At 52.8% G+C, this 22,039-nt stretch overlaps 1 protein-coding gene across 1 annotated transcript; it reads left to right on the forward strand.

Annotated features, from left to right (window-relative positions):
* Positions 1 to 7,654: 7,654 nt before the first annotated feature.
* Plaur (plasminogen activator, urokinase receptor) lies at positions 7,655 to 21,368 on the forward strand. Its single transcript, XM_051162018.1, has 7 exons — positions 7,655 to 7,718; positions 10,172 to 10,363; positions 10,584 to 10,727; positions 17,349 to 17,504; positions 18,139 to 18,273; positions 19,923 to 20,069; positions 20,966 to 21,368. The coding sequence occupies exons 1-7, from the start codon at positions 7,655 to 7,657 to the stop codon at positions 21,193 to 21,195; spliced, it is 1,068 nt and encodes a 355-aa protein (XP_051017975.1). The 3' UTR covers positions 21,196 to 21,368.
* Positions 21,369 to 22,039: the final 671 nt, after the last annotated feature.

Genomic DNA, 22,039 nt, shown 5'->3' on the forward strand with positions numbered 1-22,039 from the left:
GCCTGGCTTCAGTTCTCATTCTCAACCAGGCAGCTATACACATTCTTTAGACAGTCTCAGTTAGGCAGTGTGGCTCACCATTGTAATCTAGCATTCGGGAGGACGAGGCAGGAGGATTGTTATAAGCTTTTAATGCCAATGCGGACTACATAGTGGTTGGAGGGGGGGGGGGGGGCGGGGAGAAGGAAAGGATGTGGTTGGTTTAGAGTTTCAGCACCAGATGAATAAAAGAAAAGAATGAATGGGTGAAAGGAAGGAAAAAGGATGCCTGGCAGTGGTGGCGCACGCCTGTAATCCCAGCACTCAGGAGGCAGAACTCTGTGAGTTCGAGGCCAGCCTGGTCTACAAAGCGAGTCCAGGACAGCCAAGGCTACACAGAGAAACCCTGTCTGGGCTGGGGGACAGGGCGGGGAACAAGAAGAAGAAGAAGAAAGGAAAAAGGAAGGACTTAACTGCTTCTGGCTGTGGTGGACGAGAAGGTTTATTGTAGACATGTGAGAGAGCAGAGCCAGAGGCAAGGACATCCGGGAGAGTCTAGAGTGGACATGACAACACCGAGTCATGTGAGAGGAGTGGGACGGGAAGGGAGAGGGGAGATAGGGGAACCAGGTGCAGCAGCCAGGAGGCCCAAAAAAGAGTGGGTAGCCAAAATGGTTGGATTATATAGGGAATGGCAGCTGGGGGCAGGGCAGCCCTTGGGCTGGAGAAGTTCAGGGTAAGGGGTAGGGTATGCCAGCAAGGAGGATTATGGGATGCAGGGAGAACCAGGTTTGCCTTGATATGTTAATAGGCTCCCCTGGCATCTGTCCCAGGTTTGAGAGCTATGAAAAACTAACGCGTACTAAGTCCAGGGCTACAGAGAGAGACTTTGTCTCAAAACCAAACAGAAATACCCCTCTGGGGCAAGTTCACTGTCGCTCCCTTCCACAGGTCGGAAATCCAGAGAGGGTAAGGGGCCTGCTCACCATCCCACAGTTGAAGACTAGCTGGGTCAGGGTTTGACTGTTTCCCTATGTGACAGAGCACAACACCCACCTGTCATCCCAACACTGAGAAGGCTGAGGTATAAGTCTAGCCTGGGCTACATAGTGGTGTAACAGGACAAGACAGTGCCGAGGTCCCTCAATCTTGTATTCTTTGTGTTTGTTTGTTTGTTTCCCGAGACAGGGTTTCTCTGTGTAGCCCTGGCTATGCTGGACTCGCTTTGTAGACCAGGCTGGCCTCGAACTCACAGAGATCCGCCTGCCTCTGCCTCCCAAGTGCTGGGATTAAAGGCGTGCGCCACCATGCCACCGGCTTTCATCTTATATTCTTGCCAAGGCCATTTCTGTTTTAACTAGGATTTGCTCTCCTTGATGGAAAACCCTGTAGGAAACTACTCCAGTTTTGTGGTAGGAACCAAAGTCGGAAATGTCCTGGCTGACGTATCTTAGCCTTTGTTAGAGCTGCCTGTTTGTGCGGAGCCCCCTCCAGATAATTGCTTATCTCATCTTCTGTTAAAACTGCTTCCTACAAGGCGAGCCTGGTCTACAGAGTGAGTCTAGGACAGCCAAGGATACACACAGAAACCCTGTCTTGAAAAACCAAAAATAAAAAAATAAAAAATAAAAAGAAAGAAAGGAAGGAGCCCACATTAGTAATGATGACAATAGTTGGGTGTGGTGTCACACAACTTAAATCCTAGTACTGGGAAGGCAGAGGACAGTAGATCTCTGAGTTTGGGGCTAGCCTGGTCTACAGAGTGAGTTCCAGGACAGCAGAGCTACACAGAAAAAAACCCATCTGGAAACACGCATAACACACAAACAACAGCGACAACAGTAACAACGACAATAATAATACAGATATGGCCCACATCTTTATCTCCGCACTTGGGAGCAGAGGCAGGCGGATCTCTGGTTTTCAAGGCCAGCCTGGTCTACAGAGCTAGTTCCACGACATCCCAGCACTAAATAAACGCAAACAGCAGCCACCAGCTGCTGGCGTGTCAGTGCTGTCCTCGTTGAGCCACAAAAATGAGGGGCAGGCTAAGTCTGGCACCTCCCCGCGGTAGCCGCGGCACCCATCTCACCCAGGCTGCAGGCTGACAGAGGCAGGTAGGAAGCAGAAGTCTGGCTACTCGGCTCAGCCATCTTGCCCTACAAACCCACAGCCCTTGGTTCTGGAGAGCTGGGAAGAAGAGAGAGCAAGGGAGACCCCACCAGTTCCGTGATCCGCCGCGGGGTTCCACGGCAGAGGTCTCTTAGCTTCAGAGGTAGCCAAGCTGGTCCCTTGGCTGCCTCAACAGGACCAGGGTGCACTCACAGGACGCAGTGACTTAAAAGAGTCGATGGAGTGGAAGGACGTTTCCTACCCTGTACTGAAAAGAGGGGTGAAGCCTCACTGTGCAGTCCGGGTAGATCTCAAACTCCCAATTCTCCTGCCTCAGACTCCTCAATGTCGGATTACGGTGGTTTTGACCACAGCAGCTGGACACAGAGTTGCTTTTTTTTTTTTTTTTTTTTTTTTTTGGTGGTAGCACAGTCATACATACCACAGGAAGGTGCCTGATTTCGAGAAGTGAACACATCCTGCGTAGAAAGAGGTTTTACGAAACATAGCTCACCCCGGTTTCGTGGAAAGTGTGGGGTGAACACTGGGTGACCGGAAGCAGGGGCCTGTGGCCACACTGTGTGAGCGCGCACTCAAGAGGGGGGTAGGGCTAGGGACAACTGAAGAGGCCGGAAGGGAGCTTGGATCCCCTGGAGCTGGAGTTACTGGTGGTTTTGAGTTACACAGTTGTGGGGGTTAGGAACCAAACCCGGGTCTTCTGGGAGAGCAGCAAGCCCTCCTAACCGCGGAGGCATCTCCAGCCCTCATTTAGAATCCTCTTAAAAAATATTTTTAGAGGTTTGCTTATTTTATGAGTAGGGGGGGGGGGCGTGGTGGCATAAACCTTTAATCCCAGCACTCGGGAGGCAGAGGCAGGCGGATCGCTGTGAGTTCGAGGCCAGCCTGGTCTACAGAGTGAGTCAAGGACAGCCAAGGCTACACAAAGAAACCCTGTCTAAAAAAAAAAAAGAAAGAAAGAAAGAAAAGAAAAGAAAAGAAAAGAAAAGGTTTACCTGCATGTACACTATGGTGCCCAGAGAGGCCAGAGGAGGTGCGTGGTCCATTGGAAATGGGGTTGTGGACAGTTTCAAGCAACCATGAGGGTGCTGGGATTTAACCCTGGTCCTTCATAAGAGCATAGCGGTCTTAACTATGGCACCATCTCCCCAACCCCAAGAGTCTTTTCCATTTAAGGTCACGTGGACAGGTTTGGGGGGAAGGGGGGTGGACATCCTTGAAGTCACCGTTTATACTGCCACATGTCCCTCAGCCTCATTTTTCTCAGCTGTGGTGAGGACTGGCTGTGTAAGCCCCGTATGTGCCCAGAAAAGACCCCACACCACATAGGCACCCCGTGAAGTGCCTCGTTTAAAAAGTCCCTCATTGGATTGGTAGGTTGAGGCAAGCCTGGGCTACATGAAAAACCAAAGACAGAGGCTGGGGGAGACTGAGGCAGGATGTTTGCTAGGAGCTAGAAGCTGGCCTGGGATACACAATAGCCCTGTTTCAGCCCGGAGGGGCTCGCTTTTAATCCCACCCAGCACTCAGGAGGCAGAAGGGGTCTGCACAAGAAAACAGCAAACAAACAAAAAACAGGGTTTCTCTGTGTAGCCTCGCTTTTAATCCCACCCAGCACTCAGGAGGCAGAAGGGGTCTACACAAGAAAACAACAAACAAACAAAAATAATCCTGTTTCTTGTTTTGTTTTTTGAGACAGGGTTTCTCTGTGTAGCCCTAGCTGTCCTGGAACTCACCCTGTAGTCCAGGCTGGCCTCGAACTCACAGAGCTCCACCTGCCTCTGTCTCCCAAGTGCTGAGATTAAAGCCCTGTCCTATCACACACAGCATTCATTTGTAAAGAGGTGGGGAGCTGGAGAGATGGCTTAACAGCTAAGAGGAGCTATTGCTGCTCTTCCAGGGAATCCAGGTACGGTTCCCAAAATGCACGGAACCCCCTCCTTCTAGGGAGCCCAGTGCCCAGTGTATCCTAAGCAAGTGTCCTGCTACTGAGCTGTATCTGAGCCCTCTCAGATTTTCTCATTCATGGTTTCTCCTTCCCACTCCATCCTTGGCCCCCTTCACTTCTGTTGTGCTCTGTACTCTGATATACCAATTCCCCCCCCTTCTCTCTCCCTCTTCCTCCTCTCCCTCCCCCTCCCTCTTCCTTTTCCTCTCTTTCTCCCCATCCATCACCCCCTTGCCCCCCCCCCCCCCTCCCGCCCCTCTCTCACACTCTCATCCTTACATGTCAGTCTTGTCTTCCCTTCCTCAGGCCGGGGAAGCCCCACAGGCTTGGCCTCACCCACAGTCCAGCAGCTAGCTGGGTGAGACTCAGGTGAGTCACCAAAAGGAAGGAGTGGACATTCCTGCAATTTTTCTACAGGTATCAGTGACTTGGCACCTTCCTGTCCCCTCCCAAAAGTCCCGGAACTTCCCAAAAGTCACACACCTGAGGAGGGACCACATAGAGAGATAGTTATGCCGAGGCAGATCGAGGGGGCATACCCTGGTAATGCCAACACTCCTGATCCCCCTGCCTCAGCTTCCGGGACTCTGGGATTACAGGTTGTCCATCGCCCTGCCTGGTGAACCAGAGCACTGGGGATTACAGCCAGAACTTCATGCACGCTAAGCAAACACTGCGCCACGACCCAGCCTAGCCCAGTGTTATTTCAATATACACACCATCCCCAGAGGCACCCCTGCCCTCCCCGTACCCCTCCTCCCCCGCGCACCATTTTTTTTCCAAGTAAGGAAACAGAAGGACTGTGTTGTTTCAGGGTGACACAGCCAGGGAGTGGTCCAGCCTGGCCACCACCAGCATGACAACCACTGACCTCAGACTCCCTGGCTGGGGCCAGCTTCCTTGTCACTCAGGAAGAGCAATGCAGGGGAGGGGGCGGCGGGAGGGGGGTGGATGACGCAGGGTGGGGGGGAGCAGGAGAGGGGGCAGATCGCGAGGGGGGGGAGCTGGGGCGGGGCTGGTGTAAAACACATCCCTCCCCTCAAAGAGGATGAGCGGTGTTTCTGGAGCCAACCACGAGTGACCATGAACCGGGAACACAGATTCACGATGCCCTAAGCACGCATGCTTCCATACTTGACAGTTCCGTGCCATTCACAGGAATGGAACGAGGAAGACGGTTCAACACTGCGCCTGTCAAACACACCAGTGGATGCTCAGAGCAATGTGGGGGATAATATTCTGCGGTAAGTCCCGGATTCTATCTGACGACACTTTTGAGCTTTTGGGATTGGTAGACACTAGGGATGGGTTTGCACATCCCCCAAAACCATCCAACGGCCACCAGAATATGAGATCAAACACCGAGATAAGCAATGAAAGACCATGGGTAGCCCAAGATAAATTTGCCTCTGGATCTATAACCGTCCAACGCTCCACAGTTAGTCAATCGGCTTTGTAGAATGTTTGATACGGATGAGGCTTTTTTCTTTCTTTTCTTTTCTTTTCTTTTTTGGTCTTTTTTTGAGACAAGGTTTCTCTGTGTAGCCTTGGCTGTCCTGAACTCCCTTTGTAGACCAGGCTGGCCTTGAACTCACAGCGATCAGCCTGCCTCTGCCTCCCGAGTGCTGGGATTAAACGTGTGCGCCACCACGCCTGCCTTGACAGCCACCTTCTTACAGAGCACACACTATGCCCGAGGCCCTAAAGCAATCATATGTTCTGGTTCCTCAGATTCCTTCTATCCCTCCATGTGACGTCTTTGTGAAGCTCAGGCTGGCCTCAAACTTAAGATATAGCTCAGGATAGCTTCTAACTTTCCATCCTCCTGCCTTGCCTGCCTGAACACTAGAATTTTAGGCAGGCACCACTACACCTAGACGGATCTCCCATTGGACTCCAAACTTTATCTATTTTACTCTTGCAGATGAGGCTAAGAAAGACACCTGCTAATGATTAGTCACACAGCCCTCGCAATCTGGGACCAGGCCCCCTCTCTTACTCACTGAATTATGACCTCTTAGGAGAAAGTATTTGTGACTTTTTTTTTTCATTTTGGCTTATCTTTTATTTTTTTTATTTTTATTTTTAATTTTTTTATTATTTATTTATTTATTTCATTTTGGCTTATCTTAAACTTACAAAATCTAGGGCTGAATGGCTCAGTGGTAGAGCCCCTGCCTAGAATCCCCCAGTGAGGGGCTGGGGGCGTGGCTCAGTGGTAGAGTGCTTACCCTATCATGCAGGAGGCCTTGGGCTCCCTCCTTCCCAGCTGAGGCTGATTCAGTGACTCAGGACACTCACAGTACGCAGTGAGATCACTACTGTAGGTGGCTGCCACTCAGTCCTTGCTCTCCTCTCTCTCTGGCTCCCACTCATCAGCTACACTGAGCTGTGGATGATTCTGTGCCCTCAGGGCCTGCAAAGTTTCCCTAGGCGCTCACTAATTCACACCTTAAGTGAGAGCCCTCTCAGGGACTCGGTCATCTGGATCTCCCCCACCTGCGGTTTACCCAACTCTTGTAACTTTGTTTCTTCTCTGAAGATTTATCTACATCACATTAGATAACAAATGTAGCCTCCCCACCCTAAGGGCCTTAGGGGTGGGACCCTTGCTGTTTCCTGTTGTGTCCTAACCCCTGGATCAGTGCCCAGCACAAAGGAGGTCCTTGGTAGGGTGCTAAAGGAACTGGGGGGGGGGGTCCCTCTACTATGTTTTCCTTCATGAAATTACTCTGCCTGGGCAAGGTGTAATGGCATGCCGGACTAAACTCCTATCTGGTCAAGGATTCTAACCTTTATGTGCGCTCTCTCTCTCTCTCTCTCTCTCTCTCTCTCTCTCTCTCTCTCTCTCTCTCTCTCTCTCTCTCTCTCTCTCTCTTTCTCTCTCTCTCTCTCCCCCTCCCTCTCCCCCTCCCCCCTCAATTAGCTCTAGCCTTGAGCACAGAGATTTCCCCTTGTATTCCACCACACACAAAGCTGAAAAGGACGGTCTTTTTTGTTTTGGTTTGGTTTTTCGGGACAGGGTTTCTCTGTGTAGCCTTGGCTGTCCTGGACTCACTTTGTAGACCAGGCTGGCCTCGAACTCCACAGCGATCCTCCTGCCTCTGCCTCCCAAGGGTTGGGATTAAAGACGTGAGTGTGCCACCACGCTCAGTGAAAAGGACTGTCTTTAGGTGGACACTCTGTCACTTCATGTCCAAAGAGACTCACACAAAACTCACTTTCCCTAGTAACCAAACTCCTGTGGTTCCCTCACCCACAGCCTCTAGCAAAACCCAAAGCCCTAATTTGCTTGCTACTTAGCCACGTTCAACTTCCTGGGTCTACCACCAAAGTGGAGTAAACTGTCCCAGCAAGAAAGCAAGACACCTGAGATTTGAACCCAGCGAGTCAGATTGACAGGGTTGGGAACTCAGAGTCCCTGAATCAGGCCTCTTGGGAAGGGTAGTCTTGTGGGTTATGGAAGAGGAAGGGGAGGTGCCCACAGAACCCGGGTTGACTCACTCTTAAACAAACGGTGGGAGGAGCCCTGGGGCCACAAAACTCTCTAGGGTCAGTCTGGAACAGAGGTGAAAGGAGCCAAACCCAGACGCGAGCATGTGTCTACCGAGGAGGCAGCTGCTGCTGTGGCTGCTGCTGCTGCTGACGGTCTGCGTCCCAGGTAAGGGCTGGGTGGGTGACACCCGGGGTGAGTTAGCGGGCTGGAGGATTTCCCAGCGCTCCACCCTTCTCCTCCCATTCCTGCTATTCTCGGGGTGTGTTCTTCAGCCGAGGCACAGCCAGACACCCGCGGGCATTCGTTTAGTAAGCTCGGATTCCAGGCGCACCGTTCCAGGCTTCCCTGCAAAGTCAAAACTGGAGGGTGGGGAGGGACAGCGAGGTCGGAAACCACGGAGCCAGGGGTTGAAAGACTGGGCATGTGACCTCGCGGACGCTCCCCCACAGCGTCCTGTTCTCTGTGGGACCCCGCTTTGGGACAGGAGGGAGACCGACATCTCGACCGGCCCAGAGTTCAGCGGGAGCCCCAGGGCCTGTCCCCCGAGTACACTTGGCTTTGGCTGCTTCCTCACCTGCTTCCCCCCACCCCACCCCAGCCCCCGGAAATGTGGGGAAGGAAGCAGAGGAAAAGAAGAAGGAACTGAGTCAGGGTTTGGCACCGTGAATTATTCGGAAAAGCCCTCTCCGGTCCGCGGGAGGCCGGGGATGAGTAATGGGGCGGGAAAGGGACCTCCGCGGGGGGCCCGGGTGGTCCGGGAGCTGGAGGGGATAGGAGTTAGGGGCGCAAAGGGGGAGGGGGCTTCTATTGCATAAAGGAGAACTGGCCCAGAGTGGACCGGCTCGGAATCGCAGATAGGATCTCGGGGCGCAGAGAGGACAGCTCTTACTGTCAAACAGCCCGGGGAGGACAGGCGTGTGGTCAGAACCGCTATTTAGCCTTTTTATTTTCTGGAATGTATCTGGGAGATGGGGGCGGACCTGCGGAGGGGTGCCGCACTAATATCCTGATTAGAAACCAGGCGAACGGAGGGAAGGGCTACGACACTAGGAAAGAGTTGGGGGACAGGTCAGAGCCTAGAGGAGGACCTGTGGGCGGGGCTTCGGTCCTGAGGCAGGACAAGTATTTTTGGGGGCTGAAGTGGGTCTATGACAGTGGGTCTCAACCTTCCTAAAGCAGCGACCCTATAATACGATTTCTCATATTGTGGTGATCCCCAACCATAAAGTTATTCCGTTGCTACCTCATAGCTGTAAGTTTGCTACTGTTATGAATCTTTTTTGTTGTTGGTGGTGGTGGTGGTGGGGTTTTTTTTTTTTTTGGTTTTTGGTTTTTCGTGACAGGGTTTCCCTGGGTAGCCCTGGCTGTCCTGGACTTGCTTTGTAGACCAGGCCGACCTCGAACTCAGAGCAATCCTCCTGCCTCTGCTTCCCAAATGCTGGGATTAAAGACATGTGCCACCATGCCCGGCCCTGTTATGAATCTTAATATAAAATGTCTGATATGCAGGATATCTGATGTATGGCCTTTTCTGGGGGCCGCGACCTACGGGTTGAGAACCCCTGGTCTATGATATTCCGGGGAAGCTTGAGCAGGGTTTGTCTATCAAGAATAGAGCAGAGAGGGGGCTGGAAAGATGGCTCAGTGGTTAAGAGCACTGCCTGCTCTTCCAAAGGACCCGGGTTCAATTCCTAGCACCCACATGGCAGCTCACAACTGTCTATAACTCCAAGGTCTGACACCAACACACAAAAATTAAAATAAAAAATAAATTAAATTAAATATTAAAAGGAAAAAAGAATAGAGCAGAGTGCCGTGGCAAAATACAAAATAGCTGTAATCCGAGTCCCTGTGGATCTCTGAATCTGAGGCCAGCTTGGTTTACACAGAGTTCCGGACCAGCCATATGCAGTGAGACCATTTCAAAAATATTTAATAAAATAATAAAATAAGGTAGGAAGAGAGTTTAGGGAAGGGGCTGAAGGGCGGGACTAGAGTCTAGATGAAATCTTGAAGCAAGGCTGAGGAAAGCCCAGGGTAAAGCCAGAATATTGGGACCGGAAGATTGGAAAGCTGTGGGCGGGGCTAGGACCTAGGGGAGGTGTTGGGGGAAGGTGGAGAGGATGGTTTCGGAAGTCACCTCGGTTGAGGTTATCTTGGTTGGGGGTTGATGAGCGGGGTTAGAGCTTCAGGATGGAAGCTCCGGCCTTGGAGAGAGCACTGAGGAGAAGCTATGGAAGAGAGTGAAACCAGGGGATAAGAGATAAAGATCCACTTGGCTCAGCGGTTAAGAGCACTTGTCTGCTCATCCAAAGGTCCTGAGTTCAATTCCCAGCAACCACATGGTGGCTCACGACCATCTATAATGAGATCTGGTGCCCTCTTCTGGTGCGCAGGTGTACATGCAGGCAGAACACTGTATACATAATAAATAAGTATGTAATAAAAAAAATCCCAGCGCACAGGAGCCTGAGGTAGGAGGATTGCTCCGAGTTTGAGGTTGGAGAGAGAGAAGAAGAGGGAAGGAGAGGGAGGGAGGGGAGGAAGGGGGAGGAGAGGCAGATGGAAAAGAGAACCAAGGGCAGCCAAGACATGATACACTAATCTGAGGCCACCAGGCCTCCAGACCAGTTTGACCGCACTGAGTGAGAGGCAGATGGCGGCTCTGCACCCCCTGACCGCTGCTTCTCTTCTCCCAGCTTGCCAGGGCCTGCGGTGCTTGCAGTGTGAGAGTAACCAGAACTGCCAGGCGGAGGAGTGTGCCCTGGGTCAGGACCTCTGCAGGACCACCAAGCTGCGGGAATGGCAAGGTGAGGTTGAACCCCACCCCACTCTGACCTCCGCCCCCAAGTGAGAGTTCGAGGCCAGCCTGCACAGAGAGACCCACCCCCGCCCCCCCCTCGAAAAACAGAAACAAAACAAAAGACAAGAAGAAAAGTCCGCAAGGATTGGCGGTGGGGACGGGAGGGAGTGTCAGGGCCGGCTAGGACTACGGGGTCTCTTGGGGACCAAAAGCTGCAATCCTCACAGATGATGACGAACTGGAGGTGGTAACGAGAGGCTGTGCCCACACAGAGAAGACCAACCGGACCATGAGCTACCGCATGGGATCATCCATCATCAGCCTGGCAGAGACTGTGTGTGCCACGAACTTGTGCAACCGACCCAGACCTGGTGAGTCGGGCGTCCCCGCCGCCCCCAGCCAAAGCCCGTCGGTACCGCAGTTCTGCTCCACAATTACATCACTGCAGCACCAAGCCCATCACTTTCCCCAGTACCCCACCCCACCCCCCACCCGCACAAATCATCTGCAGCCTTGCCCCGATTTTACTTCCCTTAGCAATATCCCCAAGACGTCTCTACCCGTATCACCAAATCATCTCCTCACCTCAAAATTAACGTCAAACTCGGGTTGTTTGGTTGAGACTATTTAGCCCATGCTGGCTGAGTAGGGGAGGGAGGAGGGGGGATCCTGCTGCCTCAGCTTCTTGAGTGCTTTGAGCTTTGAGCTGCCACACCCAGCCCCTGCCCTGACCGGAACATCATCCGTAGGCCATGGGGTAGCAAACATGGCTGTCCCTGTAGAAGATAACACATCCGCCGGACTTGGTGGCTCTTGCCTGTTGTCCTAGCTCCTCAGGAGGAGGATGCAGGAAGATTACAAGTTGAAGGCCAGCCTTGGGCGACTTAGGCTCTGTCTCAAAGTAAAAACTAGAGGAGGAGCTGAGAGATGGCTCCCTGGCTAAAGGTACTTGTTGCTCAAGCCTAGCGACCCGTGCAAAGGTGGAAGGAGAGAAGTGATTCCCCACAAAGTTGTTCTCTGATCCACACACACACACGAATACACACACACACACATACACACACCAATGATAACAGTAACAACAAGAATAATAAATTAAAAAATTTTAATCTAAAACATAGGGCTGGGGGTGTGGCTCAGTGGTAGAGCCCCTGCCTAGAATCCCCCAGTGAGGGGCTGGGGGCGTGGCTCAGTGGTAGAGCCCCTGCCTAGAATTCCCCAGTGAGGGGCTGGGGGCGTGGCTCAGTGGTAGAGCGCCTGCCTAGAATCCCCCAGTGAGGGGCTGGGGGCGTGGCTCAGTGGTAGAGCCCCTGCCTAGAATCCCCCAGTGAGGGGCTGGGTGTGTGGCTCAGTGGTAGAGCCCCTGCCTAGAATCCCCCAGTGAGGGGCTGGGGGCGTGGCTCAGTGGTAGAGCCCCTGCCTAGAATCCCCCAATGAGGGGCTGGGGCTGTGGCTCAGTGGTAGAGCCCCTGCCTAGAATCCCCCAATGAGGGGCTGGGGGTGTGGCTCAGTGGTAGAGCCCCTGCCTAGAATCCCCCAGTGAGGGGCTGGGGGCGTGGCTCAGTGGTGGAGCTCCTGCCTAGCATGTGTGATATCTTTGTTCTCCTTCCCAACAATCTTAAAAAGAAAAGAAAGAAAAAAAAACATGATGCTCTTTGACAAAAAAAAAGCGTGTGGAGAGAGAGAAGTGTCCATAAAGCATTTTATTGAGGCCTGTGGCTTTAGGCCGTTGTCATTGGACAAAGTCCCCACAGGGAAGGTGAGGGAGGAGCAACACTCCTGTTCTTCCTGAGCATCTGGGTCCTGGATGGAAACTGATTACAGGCCTGCTGTCCCAGGGTCCTCGTGAGGGAAGAGACTGCCTTTCTGCCTGGTTCATCTTTCACCTCCATCCCTCCTCCAAACCATCTTCTGCTGCAAAGCTCAGTCATGTGCAGGGATTTTTCTCTTGAACCAAACCAAACCAAACCAAACCCAAGGAAACAACCGAATTTAGGTTTGCCATGGCACATGTGTGATGGTCAAAGGGCAGCTTGTAGGAGTCGATCCTCTCATTCTACTGAGTGGGTCCTGGGGCTTGAACCCAGGTCTTCAGGTTTTGGCTACAAGCACCTAAGCCATCTTGGTGGCCCTGGGTTTCGTTTGTTTGTTTGCTTGCTTTTGGTTTTGGAGGGTTTGTTTGCATTTGGATTTTGTTTTTGTTTTTTGAAGCAGGGTTTCTCTGTGTAGCCTTGGCTGTCCTGGACTCGCTTTTGTAGACCAGGCTGGCGTCGAACTCACAGCGATCCACCTCCTGAGTGCTGGGATTAAAGGTGTGTGCCACCACCACTACCCAGCCTAGCATTTGGTTTTTTGAGACCGGCTTTCTCTATGTAGCCTTGGCTGTCCTGGACTCGCTTTTGTAGACCAGGCTGGCCTCGAACTCACAGCGATCCACCTGCCTCTGCCTCCCGAGTGCTGGGATTAAAGGCGTGCGCCACCACCACTACCCAGCCTTGCATTTGGTTTTTTGAGACCAGCTTTCTCTGTGTAGCCTTGGCTGCCTTGGACTGGCTTTGTAGACCAGGCTGGCCTCGAACTCGCAGAGATCCGGCTGCCCCTGCCTCCCGAGTGCTGGGATTAAAGGCGTGCGCAACCACTGCCAGGCGTCTCTTTCTAGTCTTTTGCATTCCTGTCCCACTTCTGCTTTTGGCAAGGCATTCTGCCCTTAGCGTGGGAGGCAGAGTAGAGAGATGCTAGAGGGCAGGTGGGTGAGGCTGCCTGCACCAAGGATACCCAGACAGTGGTGTCCGCCAGGCTGGGGCAGCCGTGCCTTGATGTTGGCAGGTAGATAAGGGGACCTCAGTGGTGTGTGTGACCTGTGCACAGAGGCTTCTTTCATGGACGTGAGAGAGTCCCCTGTGTCGGTGGAATGCTTCTGAGGGCAGCAGCTATAAAGAGGAACAAGTGGCAGCCAGTGATCTGAGGTCTCTGAAGAGCACAAGGTGGAGGCAGGACCTGGTAGGGGGGGGGAGGGGGGAGGGCCTGTGATCCTTGGAAGAAGAGTGTTTTGCAGGTGGCAAGGCTTGCTTCGACTCCTCAGCACTGGGAGAGGGAAACAGAAAACTCTGAGCCTGAGACCACAGGAAGAGAGGGTGGGTGGTGGGGTCCCCAGATTTGGAGACAGGTTTCCCGCTAGTTTTTTGTGGCGAGCACACAGGCAGTGCCCCCCCCCCCCCGCAGCTGGAGAAGTGCGGGTAGCCAGCTCAGATCTCCTGAGACCCAGCCAGGAGGTGAAGGCGGAGCTGACACAGATCAGCCCCTCAGCAGCTGGGTGGAAGCAGCCTGGCTGTGTGCTCCTGTAAGGGAAACATTTGGGGAGCTGGGTGAGGAAGGTGGCAAACTCTAGAACAGGCTCTGATTGATGAAAAGGGACAGAAAAGAGCCGGACGTGGTGGCGCACACCTTTAATCCCAGCACTCGGGAGGCAGAGGCAGGCGGATCGCTGTGAGTTCGAGGCCAGCCTGGTCTACAAAGTGAGTCCAGGACGGCCAAGGCTACACAGAGAAGCTCTGTCTCGAAAAAAAAAAAAAGAAAAAAAAGAAAGAAAAGGGACAGAAAAAAAAAATAACTTAGAGCTGTGTGTGTCTGTGTGTGTCTGTCTGTCTCTCTGTGTCTGTGTGTGCACGCATGCATGTTTTGTGTGTACCTGTCTGGTGTGTGTGTGTGTGTGTGTGTGTGTGTGGTGTGTATATGTGTGAGTGTGTATGAGTGTGCGTGTACGTCTTGTGTGTGCATGTGTCTGTGCATGTGTGTATGTATGTCCCTGTGTGTGTTGTGCGCGCGCATGTGTGTGTGCGCGCATGTGTGCATGTGTGTGCATATGTGTGTGCATGTGTGTGTGCATATGTGTGTGTGCTTGTGTGTTAGTGTGCTGTCTGTATGTGTGTGCAAGTGTATGTGTGTGCAAGGGTATATATGTCTGTGCATATATATGTGTATATGAGCGTGTGTGTGTGTGCGCGTGCGCACAAAGAGGCCAGAGGAACATGGTGACTGTCCTACTCTGTCACTCGCCACTTTATTCTCTTCGGAGAGAGGGCCTCACTGAACCTGAGGCTACACAGGGAGCCAGCAAGGCCGAGGGATCCTCCCGGCTCTACCTCCCCGGATCTGGGATTTACAGGCACCTGCCTCTGGGGACCAAACTCAGGTCTCACGCTTGTCTCCCAAGCACCACCTGAGCTGTAAAGAAAAGAGCTACAGCAGGTGGTGCACGCCTGTAATGCCAGCACTTGGGAGGATGCAGCACATGGATTTCCCATATTTTCAAGGCCAGCCTGGTCTACCTAGCAGGTTCCAGACTGCAGAGCAAGACCTAGTTTTAAATAACATTATAATAAATGCAACCCAAATAAATTAAAATAGAAAACAAAAAAGGCTTATGTAAGCCACAGTGTGGGAGACAGGACGAGCCATATCGTACACCCCAGTACCCTGTTACCTCATGGCTGTATCCTGAGGGAGAATTCAAACCATGAGAAGCCACTGTTCTGGAATGGCTCAGTAGTTAACAAACTGGCTGCTCTTACAGAGGACCCAGGTTCAGTTCCCAACACCCACATGATGGCTGACAGCCTCCATCAACTCCAGTTCTGAGGAGGGCGGTGTCTATCGCCCTCTTCTGTCTTCCTCTGGTACTGCTTGCCCATGGTGCACAAACCAGCAAGACACCCATGCACATAAAATACAATAAAGGAGAAAAAAAAATATATTAAAAACAGCTTTCTTACTTGGGAGCCAACTTGGAGTCCCCTCCAGCATTAATTTATTCTTCTGCAAGCAGCACTGCAGATGACCTGGCCGCTCCCCACTAGTTTCCTGCTTTAAAGGTCAGTCGCTTCTCACTCTGCCACGCTGAAAACCAATCCAAATACATGGCCCTCAAGGAAACAAAGCACATCCAAGCCATGGCAGAGGCAGGTGGAGACTCAGACATGTGAGGGCAGGAGAACCAAGAGGCTACTGAGTACTCAGGTCTGCACGCCAGGCATTTGTTTGTAGTACTGTAAATGGAAGGTAGGGACTTGCGAGAATTACTTTATACTGTTGAGCCACGCCCAGCCTCTCACTGGGGCATTCTAGGCAGGGGCTCTATCACTGAGCCACACCCCAGCCCCTCACTGGGGGATTCTAGGCAGGGGCTTTATCACTGAGCCACACCCCCAGCCCCTCACTGGGGGATTCTAGGCAGGGGCTCTACCACTGAGCCACACCCCCAGCCCATCACTGGGGGATTCTAGGTAGGGGCTCTACCACTGAGCCACACCCCCAGCCCCTCCCTGGGGGATTCTAGGCAGGGGCTCTACCACTGAGTTATAGCCCAGCCCATTCCCAGCCCCTCACTATGGAATTCTCCTGCCTCAGCCTCCCAAGTGGTTCTCTGCACTGGCATCACTAAAAGTTGTTAGATCACTTGTGAGACTGGGGAGAGATTTGTGAATGAGCAATTAGGGAATTAGAAAAGGGACTGAGCATACTCCTGAAAGTCACATGACCCATGATTAGAAGAGCACCCTGGGAAGACGTGTTCACAGAGGAAACCGCCCCCATTCCCCCACACTCACACTCAGAGGGCTGGGGCACACCCCACATGGCTATTCTGGAAATTCCTGTTTCTATTTTTTTTTTTCCTTCTGAAATCCAGTCTTACTGTGTACCCCAGGCTAGCCTCAAACTTGCAATCTGCCAGCCTCAGCCATCAAGGTCCAAGAGTGACAAGAGTGTCCTGCCATGCCTGGAGGAAGATCTACTTTTGGTTTTCGTGGAAGTTTGTGGGAAGACACAGGCTGTTGTGGGCCTTTTAGGGAGATAGATGAGTTGGCTCTCTACATGGGATGATTCACCTAATTGCCTTGAGCCTGCCAGTGGGCCGCCTCAGCTCAGACGCGGCTCCAGTCTCCCGGGTCAGGAAGGAGAGGCTGCTCTTGGCTGGAGGATGGTGTGAGCCAAAGCCTGGGCAAAGGATGACATGGGTGTTTCCAGGGAAAAGCAACTCATCCAGTTGGCCTCAGTTGGAAGCTTTGAGCAAAATAATCACAGATCAATCAAGTGAGGCTTTGACCTTTCAGGTCAACTGTCACTGAGTGATAATTGTGATTCAAGGTAGCCCGTCCCAGGAGCAAAGGCAAAGATAAGAATGTGTTATTTTATGAAATAGCTGGAAGTTACATTGAGAGACCCTGTATCAAAAGGGGGAGGGCATTGAGAGTGCAACTTGATAGTAGAGCCTCTGCCTAGAATCCCCCAGTGAGGAGCTGGGGGTGTGGCTCAGTGGTAGAGCCCCTGCCTAGAATCCCCCAGTGAGGGGCTGGGGGTGTGGTTCAGTGGTAGAACCCCTGCCTAGAATCCCCCAGTGAGTGGCTGGGGTGTGGCTCAGTGGTAGAGCCCCTGCCTAGAATCCCCCAGTGAGGGGCTGGGGGCGTGGCTCAGTGGTAGAGCCCCTGCCTAGAATCTCCCAGTGAGGGATTGGGGGTGTAGCTCAGTGGTAGAGCCCCAGCCTAGAATCCCCCAGTGAGGGGCTGGGGTGTGGTTCAGTGGTAGAACCCCTGCCTAGAATCCCCCAGTGAGTGGCTGGGGTGTGGCTCAGTGGTAGAGCCCCTGCCTAGAATCCCCCAGTGAGGGGCTGTGGGCGTGGCTCAGTGGTAGAGCCCCTGCCTAGAATCTCCCAGTGAGGGATTGGGGGTGTGGCTCAGTGGTAGAGCCCCTGCCTAGAATCCCCCAGTGATAGAGCCCCTGCCTAGATCCCCCAGTGAGGGGCTGGGGGCGTGACCTCCTCCTAGGGCAGTGAGAGAGGGATTAGGGTGGAGCCGGTAGTGACAAGGACGGATGCTGGTATTGAGGGGTACCCAAGGCTGACCTGGACAGGATGAGTTCCAGGAAGAGTTGGATAAGTAGCCTTGGTGTCTGACCCACTGTGTGGTTCAGCGGGGATCCCTTCCTTCTCTTCCCAGGAGCCCGAGGGCCCGCTTTTCCCCGAGGCCGTTACCTTGAGTGCATGTCCTGCACCTCTTTGGACCAGAGTTGTGAGAGGGGCCGGGAGCAGAGCCTGCAATGTCGCTACCCTGAAGAGCAGTGTATTGAGGTGGTGACCCTCCAGAACAAAGAGAGTAAGTTCCCACCTGCTGGCAAGGCCGTTTCTAGGCTGTTCCCAGCAGAGATCTTCAGCCACCGGGAATCTAAGCGAGAGAAGGCACCTTAATCCCGCACACTAATGTGCCATGCCCCTACCACGCCCCCTGTCCAGCACGCCGCCCCCCACTCCCACCCCTCCACCCCTCCCACCCGCTTGACTGGAAGTTCAGGGTCACTGAGTCATCTTGAGATAGTGCCCAGGAACCCAGATGCCTTGTCATGTCTCACAGATAGCTTTTTTTTTTCTTCTTCTGATGATGATGATTTGCCTCATGGCACAAAAAGGCTGCCAGAGCTCCAGAACTCCTGTCCATGTTCCACGCAGAAGAAAAGTGAAAAGAAGGCAGGGTAGGGGCTAGGTGGGGCGGGGGCGGGAGACCCATTCTTTCTTTTCATAAGGATTTTTTCTTTCTGGAAAATCTTCACAAACGCGTGCGGTTCCATTTATCATATGGGCCTCCTTTACCACACACAGGACAAAGGGAGAATGGAAAAGGGAATCCATTGGCTAGGGATGGAGGTACTTTAAGTAACAAGGGGCCTCTGATGAAGGGGGTGTGCTCCGCAGGGTCCCCTTACCCACGACCTGACGACCCCTGCCCCTTACAGGGAGCTTGAAGGATGAAGACTACACCAGAGGCTGTGGCAGTCTTCCCGGGTGCCCAGGCACAGCAGGTTTCCATAGCAACCACACCTTTCACTTCCTGAAATGCTGCAACTACACCCACTGCAACAGTGGCCCAGGTGAGGGGCAGGATGAAGCTATGGGCTCCTTCTAGAATTCCCGGTCTTCTCTTTCCCCCTACCCCCACCTCCCAGTCCTCCCCGATCTAACAGTGTCAGCATCACCTCTTCCTGGACGCCCGCCCTGACCCGCGAGGCTGGTTCCAGACCACTCTTTCAACACAGGCAGACCACTCAACTCCCCTCCTGCAACCCCCCCCCCCACTCTGTTAGCCCTGGGTGGGCAGGACTCTCTGGTGACAAAGCTGTGTGTCCTGAGACTGTAGAGCCAGGGTGTCCTGGCCAGGGTGGGGTCCCAACACCGTCGGCATGAGGGTAAGGCCAAAGGGACCATTTCCTAGAGATACAACTGTTCTATAAACGGGGCTGGAGAGGCGGCTCAGTAGTTAGGAGCACTGGCTGACTGGCAGAGGACCTGCGTTTGATTCCCAGCAACCAGCAACCATACGGCTGCTCCTGTCTGTTAACTACAGTTTCAGGGACTCTGATGCCCTCTTCTGGACACCATGGGCACTGCATGCATATGGAGCACAGACACATGTGCAGGCAAAATTCATATACATAAAATAAATGTTTGGCTGTTGTTGTTGTTTTCCGAGACAGGGTTTCTCTGTGTAGCTTTGGCTGTCCTGAACTCGCTTAGTAGACCAGACTGGCCTCAAACTCAATAAAGTGGGTCTTTTAATGTTAATATTATGCAAAACCCTGCTTTTGATTCCTGGGGCCGACGGTGGGAGGCAGAGTCTTGCCCATTTCAGAAATGTCCTTAGGCTTGGCAGCAAACAACTTTACCCTCTTTGCTGTCTCAGTCCTAAACTTAATTTTTTTTTTTTTCTAGACAGGGTTTCTCTATGTTATCTTGGCCATCCTGGGCTCACTTTGTAGACCAGGCTGTCCTCGAACTCACAGAGATCCGCCTGCCTCTGCCTCCCGAGTGCTAGGATTAAAGGTGCGCGCCACCACCGCCCAGCTCTAAATTTATTATTTAACGTTAATTAATTCAAACCTGAACACCGTCTCAGCACACCAAAGATGGAGGCAGAAGTCATCCTCTGCATAATGAATTTCAAGGCTAGCCTGGCTACAAGAGACCCTGTCTAAGAGAAAAGCTAGGAGGTCATGGGGCAACACCTTTGACTCCAGCACTGTAGACCCTCTCTTTGTCCAACGGTATTTTCCACGGGAGTAGACATTGTTTATATTGAGGGCTGAAGAGACAGCCCAGGAGTTAAGAGTAGATACCGGATCTGGGCTCAGTTCCCAACACTCACGGTTGGACAGCTCCTGGGATTCGAACTCAAGTCATCAGACTTGGCCAAGAGCTCCTCCTCAGCCTACTGAGCCATCTCACCAGCTCTAGGCTTATATTCAACGCTAATTCACTTAAACCTTAAACACAGATGGCCAGTGGCTGTATGGTAACAGCTGGGAGGGTATAGCCTGTTTGTCCTGATCCAGCGTCAGTTGCCTAACCAGATGTGAGTGGGGCTCAGAGCCCTGGAGAACCGGACCCCCAAAAGAAAGTGTAATTCCCAACATGACCACCAGGCGGCGCCCTGGTACCTAGGGCTGAGCGTGGGTGGGAGGCTGGACGGATGTGTGGACCCAGTATTAATCTTTGTTCCCTGTCTTTCTTTTCCTGTTTTAAGTTCTGGATCTTCAGGCCTTACCACTGAATGGCTTCCAGTGTTACAGCTGTGAGGGGAACAGCACCCACGGGTGTTCCCCCCAAGAGACGTCCCTCATTGACTGCAGGGGACCCATGAATCAGTGCCTGGAAGCCACGGGCTTAGATGGTAAGGCCCTGTGGGGGCTGGGCGGGGACCCACTGAGGCACAGGGCACTGATCAGACTGATCGGGTGCATCTTCCTATTGAAAAAGAGACACTTTAGCCGGGCATGGAGACACACGCCTTTAATCTCAGCACTCGGGAGGCAGAGGCAAGCAGATCTCTGTGAGTTCGAGGCCAGCCTGGTCTACAAAGCGAGTTCCCGGACAGCCAAGGCTACACAGAGAAACCCTGCCTTGCGGTCGGGGTTTGGGGGAGAGAAAAAAAGAAAGAGCGTTGCTTATTGGCAGGAAGGGCAAATGACAGTTAAGAGGGTTGCCCTGTCAGTCCAACATGAATAATTTCCTTCATTACACCTTAGCAAACATATTTTTCCGTTGGAAGACTGCATCTCAATCTGTCTCCCTGGCTGTCCTGGAACTCACTCTGTAGGCCAGGCTTGTTATGAACTCAGAGATCCTCCTGCCTCTGTCTCCCAAGTGCTGGGATTATAGGCGTGCGCCGCCACAGCTGGTCTCATAATTGTTTTGATAGGGGAAAAAAAATGCCTGTGTTTTTCATAATGAAAAAGTGCCAAGGGGGGGGGACTGTCATTGTTTACTCTGTGGCAACCCTCTTCCCTCCTGGCTTTAATAGCAGACAGCTGGTCCTCGTCTCTGCTTTCATGTGGAGCCTGTTGCATTATCACATGTCCCGGGGTTTCTCTGGAAAAGTGTCTCTTGTACGCTCAGAAGCTTGGAAGGGCCAAAAGGCGTCTTAGCGTTATTAAGAGAGGAATCCTGGTGTGAGTCTGAGGCACTGCCAGGGCTCCCTGGAACACACCATTCATGAGAGGAGGTAGCTGTGGCGTCTGTCTGCCTTGAGAATTGTCACACAGGCTCACTTTCCTTTCCTTTCCTCAGTGCCGGGAAACCGGAGCCACACCGTGAGAGGCTGCGCCACGGCTTCTTGGTGCCAAGACTCTCACGTGGTAGACGCCTTCCTCCTGACCTACCTCAACGTCTCCTGCTGTGAAGGCAGTGGCTGTAACCACCCCACAGGTGGCGCCCCCAGGCCAGGGCCTGCTCACCTCAGCCTCATTGCCTCCCTGCTCCTGACCTTCAGACTATGGGGCATCCTCCTGGGGTCCTGAGTCCTGAGCCGCCACCGGCCCTGGCTGGACCCAGGGGCTTTGTCCTCCCTTCCCTCGGTTCCATCTTTGTGGACGTGTGTGTCGTGTCCTTGTGTTGTCTTCTCTGGGCCTCAATTTTTTTTTTTTCCAAGAACCAGAAGAGAGGTCGAACAAAGGCTGCGGGCAGCTGGGGGTGGGGGGGATGGGGGAGGGAGCTCTTGGTTGAGTAAACGTTATTGCTGTTATTATTATCATTATTTCTCTAATTTATTTTTTATATATATAAATAAATAAAAGATTTTTGTACCAGTGAACAAGGCCGGGTCTCCCTTCTGTCACATTTAGCTTTGGGAAGATGAAGGGGAGAGGGGAATTCTTTTTTGCTTGATTTTGTTTTAAGACAATGTCACCACGATGTCTCGCAGAAGACGCTGAGGCTAAGGTTTCCCCTCCCATAATGCCTTGCCATGGGCCGCAGAGGGTAGAAATGGCCACCCATAGCACCCTCTGGCAGAAGGTCCTGTCTGACAGCCTGTGCTAGGCCTCGGTGTCGCAGGCTCGTGAGTTGCTCTTCCAAGATCTTCAGCTGCAAGAGAGATAAAAATCGCTTTGTGCTGACTTAAGCAGAAACCGTTATTGGGAGTCAGAATCTAAGCAAAGTCCTGGGTCTCCTGGGCTTCGCCAGGGATAAGAAAAAAAAAACAGAACGCTGTGTAAATCAGAAAAAGCTCCCTCCCTACGCTGTGACCCCCCCCCCCCCCGCAGATTCTGTCCCTCCCCCCACCCTCCGGTCCTCCCGTGAGTGTGTGCAGGTGGGTGGGAGGGCGTGTGCTTGTGTGTGTATGTGTGTGTGAGTGCACACGTA

This window comes from Acomys russatus, chromosome 19, assembly GCF_903995435.1.
Source record: "Acomys russatus chromosome 19, mAcoRus1.1, whole genome shotgun sequence".
Lineage (NCBI taxonomy): Eukaryota > Metazoa > Chordata > Mammalia > Rodentia > Muridae > Acomys > Acomys russatus.

Excerpts from the sequence above, each read along its gene's own strand:
- Plaur (XM_051162018.1), top strand. The coding sequence starts at position 7,655 with ATGTGTCTACCGAGGAGGCAGCTGCTGCTGTGGCTGCTGCTGCTGCTG. Across the intron at positions 17,505-18,138 it reads GACCCTCCAGAACAAAGAGA|GGAGCTTGAAGGATGAAGAC; the intron begins GTAAGTTCCCAC and ends TGCCCCTTACAG. Across the intron at positions 18,274-19,922 it reads CCACTGCAACAGTGGCCCAG|TTCTGGATCTTCAGGCCTTA; the intron begins GTGAGGGGCAGG and ends TCCTGTTTTAAG.